Genomic DNA, 6,000 nt, shown 5'->3' with positions numbered 1-6,000 from the left:
TCGTTGAGTTAATGGCAAAGTGATAATCTCTTATCTCTGTTGATTAAGCGATACGTTCATTTACCAAAGAAATTCAGAATATCTTCGTTAACCTTCACTGCTGGGCTGGTGGAGAGAGTGGACAGCTGAGTGATCTCTGGCGCTCATAGTGCAACACTCATGGAAGTATACACGTGAAGATTAGTAGTACTCAACACCTGCTTGTCTCTTCCGTGGCCATATTAATGTGTCGTGTTTATGGCTACTCTAAGGTGACTCATATCAAAACTGCACACACATCTATGCATCACTTAGATATCCATTAACATCTTCATTAGATATTATACTAAATAATCAGTGTTTATTATCATACCTATGCTTTTATTTAGTTTCAGTTCTGCTTTTATGTACAGCGCTTCATCTCATTTCTTTTTTTTTTTTCTTTGCAGTAGAAGGACTTATGTCTTCTGATTTATTTCAGTAGTGTTTTTCTTACTATGCTTATATATCGCTCAGCCTACCACACACACACGCCCTTATCGCAGCTAACCTAATGTTCTCGAGATTATATTTTTCAGCACTGGCAACTTCAGCATAACAGCTAACCTCTCTCTCTCTCTCTCCCCTTCACAGACCAGCCTCCTAGTGATGGCAGGCTGTAATGTTCTCTCGCTACCCCCCCTTATTACTCTTCCCTGACCCCAAGCCTAACCACGACTGACCTATTCCCAGGACGACGGCTCCAGCCCCGTCTCCTCATGGGCCGCCGGCGGCCACGGTGACGAGGAGCAACCACTCACGGTGAGTGTGTGTGTGTGAGGGGTTACCGTCGTCAGTCAGTCACCACTAGCGGGAGTAGACTAGGACATTCAGGCACTTTAAAGGACTATAAGGGGAAGACAAACAAGACTGTAGCAGTTTAGGGAGGTTGAGGGACCACCACCAGTGTGTGTGTGTGTGGACGAGGCAAAACTGTGGCGGTTTATGACGGGTTCTTCTTGCAGGATATGGGCGAGAGACGACAGTTTAAAGTGTACGATAATAACGGTAGATAGGGTATGGCAACAGAACTGACTCCTTGACAGTTTTGAGACGCGAACGACGGCTGTGGTACGGCAGTTTGTAACGGTTAGTGGTTCGATGACTGTGTGGAAGTGAAGACAAAAGTAAGGCACCGCCAGCTCCATGCACTAAGACGGCACATTAACGTAGATGTGAAAGGAGTACGACTCAGGGTCAGGGTTATGAAACCCAGGCAACACTTGAGACGGTATACGAAGTAGTAGCAACAGGACGATGATGGTTTTAGGATAGACAGGGGACTGTCTGTAGTGATGTGTGGAACACACGTAGCACCGGTAGACGTTATCACAGACGGGTTACACTGTATGAACATACGTCAGCCAGCCAGGGAAGACGTAAGAGCGTAGGAGAGTGAGAGCGAGTGACAAGAAGGTGGTAAGATTGATGGAATGGAGTGACTCTCTCTCTCTCTCTCTCTCTCTCTCTCTCTCTCTCTCTCTCTCTCTCTCTCTCTCTCTCTCTCTCTCTCTCTCTCTCTCTCTCGTGTATGATTTGCTGGCATCATTGAAACGTGTGTGCAGCTGTATGTCACTGTCTTAACGCTGTGATCAGAAAGCACGTAAGCAACTTTGTCCCTAATCATAGCGGACACTACAGTGACTCAGACACTGAGAGGGAGAGACATATGCCTTCGTTTATGTCTTTCAGTAAAGGATTCTTGGGAGAGGCGGGAGTTGCCATGAGAGTTTAGGGAGAGAGAGAGAGAGAGAGAGAGAGAGAGAGAGAGAGAGAGAGAGAGAGAGAGAGAGAGAGAGAGTGTACATGGTAATCGAACTTTATGAAAACTGGGATGAAGACTCGTGATGGACCTTAAGCTTGGGTCTCCAGACTTAAGTAGAAGCCTTGGCGAATAAAACAAACTCTCCTTATTCTAATGCTAACTACGTAATTACATCATTTTTCCTTTATTTATTTCTGACTCAGCTCTTTTCTTTTCCATTTTTGTTATTCTTATTTATATTAATTTGCATCCACCATCTTATTCACTTTGAATAATTTTACGTAGAATATTATTTTCTTTGCATTCATGAAGCTATATATGATTTTGCTTTTTCTATATTTTACAAAGACTGATAGTAACTGACTTTTACCATACATGGTTGAGCAACACTTGCTTAGATACTAACATCTATACATCGCCACTGGAACCACTAGGAGGAAACCAAAATACTCCAACAAGGACACATAAGACAAAAGGAAAACTACACAAAAGTATAAAGAAACATAAAACGACAAGGAAACGCTAAGTACGACAAGCAATCTCACAAGACGACAAGGAAACATACAAGACAAAGAAACTAGCAAGACGACAAGGAAACATACTAAACGACAACATATCATACAAGACGATAAAGATACAAACAAGACTACAAGAAAACATACAAGACGACAAGCAGTCTTACAAGACGAAAAAGAAACTAACAGGACGACAACATATCATACAAAGACGACAAAGAAACATTTGGCGACAAGATGACACAATAGAGAATTGTCTTGTGCGCGCTCGGTAAATGTACAACTGCCACACAGACAGACACAGACACACACACACACTAACAATTGCATGCACCAGCACGGAGGGTTTGTGGTGGTAGTCACTCACTAACACACCTTACAGAGCGGCGCAGCCGGCGACGGCGACGCCGCGCTCAGCTGGGAGGCGGACGACGGAGACACAGCTGGGGTAAGGAGACAGAGCAAGAGGAGCAGCAGTGGGTAGGAGGAGGAAGGGGTTGATTAACGAGGGGTGTCACTAGTATAAGACAGGGAGGCTTGCTTCTCTCCCCTCCGCTTTTAGTACATCAGGTGTACGTACCAGTAGGTTCAGCTGGGATGTTTCCATTGTTACTTTACGTATATTCAGATGATTACCACACACACACACACACACACACACACACACACACACACACACACACACACACATATATATATATATATATATATATATATATATATATATATATATATATATATATATATATATATATATATATATATATATGGAAACAGTTTTACCATTGTGCGCCCGATAGTCGAACCCGGGTGCTGACACCAGCAGACGGTCAACGGTACACACCATAGGACCACTGAGAGGACACAACCAGCAAGGCTAGAACTGCTGTCTACAAGTGACCCGCCCACTCACTGTACGCCTGCATTTTGTTCTCGGTATCCTGGGTTCGACTCTCGGATGCACAGTGGTAAAGTTGATAGTTTGATTTACACATGAACGATATATATATATATATATATATATATATATATATATATATATATATATATATATATATATATATATATTATCCCTGGGGATAGGGGATTAAGAATACTTCCCATGTATTCCCTGCGTGTCGTAGAAGGCGACTAAAAGGGGAGGGAGCGGGGGGGCTGGAAATCCTCCCCTCTCATTTTTTTTTTTAATTTTCCAAAAGAAGGAACAGAGAATTGGGCCAGGTGAGGGTATTCCCTCAAAGGCCCAGTCCTCTGTTCTTAATGCTACCTCGCTAACGCGGGAAATGGCGAATAGTTTAAAAGAAAAAAGAAAGAAAAAGATATATATATGTATATATACACTGTATATCATTGTTCAACATGTTAATACAAAGTCTGTCATTTCCCAAGAGATATACAGATATGAACTAACATGTAGGAGTCTATGATTGGTTGCTTAACAAGAATTAAAAACATCCTGAACATAGGTTGGTACACACATAATTTCTATTCATATGTCTGGTCACAAGTTTATAAACACAGACATGTCTTCTCATAGGCTGGTACACAGACATATGTCTTTTCATATGTTGACACACAATAATTAATTGTTCAACACGTGCTTATATTACTTGGTGAAAATATATACAGGGGCATGTAAGGTTTAACGGTTAGAAACGTTTCATTGGAGGAGTCAGCTGGTCACTGATCGGTTTAAACTAGGATAACATGACAACAGAGAAGTTACATCTGCTTGTGGAGACAAACCTCTTCAGATTTTCAGTCTTAAGTCAGGAATAAATGAAGCCACTGATCAACGCCGATCATCTGATCAAAGGGCCTTTTAAAAGGCATTATTTACTCCTCACGGGGATGCTTAGGTCATTATTGCTGACCATGTATGAGAACTAGCGAAAAATTGTGACTTCAGTCACACACGACTCATCAAACACATCCATGAGGATGTGAAAGTGTTGACCGTATCTAGATGTACTAGAACCAATAATATAGTTGTTGTCGTACATGTATTTCCAAGTTGTGGAAAGCAGTAGACACCAGGGCATGTATTGAGTAGTTCTTATTCAGTAGATTTAGTCAGCTATTAACCAGCTTTCAACACACGCTTGTCGGTCGCAGGCTCCGTTCAGTCGTCAGTCATTACTTATAATCATTCATGATATTGAATTCCATTTTACCAAAAGGACTCCTGAGGTGACAAGTAGGACTGAATCACTATTAAGATACTGTACTTTGGTGACAGTAACACAAAGCGTAACGCTCTGACATCACGTTGGCCATGATACACTTTTCAAGAATCCTATCAGAAATAATAATTATGTTATTATTATTATTATTATTATTATTATTATCAGTAGTAGTAGCAGCAGCAGCAGCATAACTATCACGAGAAACTATGCTAACTAAAAATTCCAAGTTATAATTTAATCTGAATTCGAGGAATAAATTCTTGTAAATCCAATTGATATCAGGTCCTGCCCTCCAGTCCCCTCCTCTAGGCGGGCGGGCCATCTTGCTGCCTTCGTTCATCACTGGAGCCCGATATAGCTAGCTTCTCATGGAGCCTTAAGTTAACTCCTGGCGCATTTTGTGTTTGCAGATAAGGTACCATTATGTCTCACAGAGATTTGAAATCAAAATTACCTTAAGTTTGTAATCATCGTATACCGCCATAACTAGAGTCTAATGACATGTTTGTTGGGACTTACTTTTGATAAACAATTCCTTTAATCGCTGCATGATTGCAAGAAAACATTATTCCTTATATTTGATAAAGTCCATTGGACTGTATCAAAAATAAGGGGAACTAACTTCTCATAGAACCCCATCTAGCATACAGTCGCACTCGTAAATCATCAATGGACCTATTGATTCACTAGAATACTACTGTAGATTGAATTAAGTAGTCTTTGAATACCTCCCAAATGTCTTTGGAGCGTCCTTAAACAAAATCTAGATGCAGTGAAATTGATAACGTTATTTTACTTCAGGAGTCCTTGGAAACTGACTTGATAACTACGAGCATAAAGAGGAAATAAAATGCATGACGATTTATTAATTCAGCTACGCTCCCCCTTGCCTGTGAGGAGCTGGACGTGGCGACTTAAGCCTTCCACACCGCGCTGACAGACCAAGCACAGTTAGTAGAGCCATAATGACCACACCGTGACCTCACCCACGCTTGAGACACACTACTGAACTTTCCTTTAGGGGCTTCTGCTAATACGACGACAAAAAGCCTAGTCTAGACCCGCAGTAACATCTCCAGGTCCACGGGGTGTCTTGTGTTTACCTCTCGGATAGAGGCGGTACGCGATTCTGCCACGCTCACTGTAATACAGATGATTAAGAAGAAGAATTTGATTATATTTACATGCTTGATAGGTATAATAACGTGTGTTAAAAGGTGTACACAGAGGTCTAAAGTGTCCTGTTGCCTTTCAGACGGAGAATCCAGCCCCCTGGCGGAGAGACAGCCAACCTAGGGTAAGCCGACACCCTTCCTCACCCGCACCGGTGTGTTGGTACTCCAGACCTCCTCCGCCTTACCCCCCACTACTTTCTGTTGACCGTTCCCTGTTTCTTACCGTAGCTTGAGTACGCCTCTGTAATACGGCCGAGCTAGATATGTGTGATCTGTAATATAGCCTGCGGCCATCTTTGCCTTTGGTGGGTGTGTCGGACGTGTTTACTGTATAGCAGCAG

The 6,000-nt window shown here is 42.1% G+C and overlaps 1 protein-coding gene across 50 annotated transcripts in view; it reads left to right on the top strand.

Moving 5' to 3' along the window:
• The window catches only part of LOC139755057 (uncharacterized), a 180,179-nt gene that overhangs the window by 128,768 nt on the left and 45,411 nt on the right, over positions 1–6,000 (top strand). For 38 of the 50 annotated variants that reach the window (XM_071673103.1, XM_071673104.1, XM_071673107.1 and 35 more), the window contains 3 exons: positions 712–780; positions 2,681–2,746; positions 5,740–5,781. The exons of 3 other annotated variants lie outside the window; for them this stretch is intronic. In XM_071673103.1, coding sequence (XP_071529204.1) covers positions 712–780; positions 2,681–2,746; positions 5,740–5,781 — 177 coding nt within the window. The remainder of the gene's footprint in view (positions 1–711; positions 781–2,680; positions 2,747–5,739; positions 5,782–6,000) is intronic. 9 more of the 50 variants (XM_071673089.1, XM_071673081.1, XM_071673086.1 and 6 more) reach the window with 3 other exon arrangements.

This window comes from Panulirus ornatus, chromosome 18, assembly GCF_036320965.1.
Source record: "Panulirus ornatus isolate Po-2019 chromosome 18, ASM3632096v1, whole genome shotgun sequence".
Taxonomy (NCBI): domain Eukaryota; kingdom Metazoa; phylum Arthropoda; class Malacostraca; order Decapoda; family Palinuridae; genus Panulirus; species Panulirus ornatus.
This window is presented reverse-complemented; position numbering and strand designations above follow the sequence as displayed.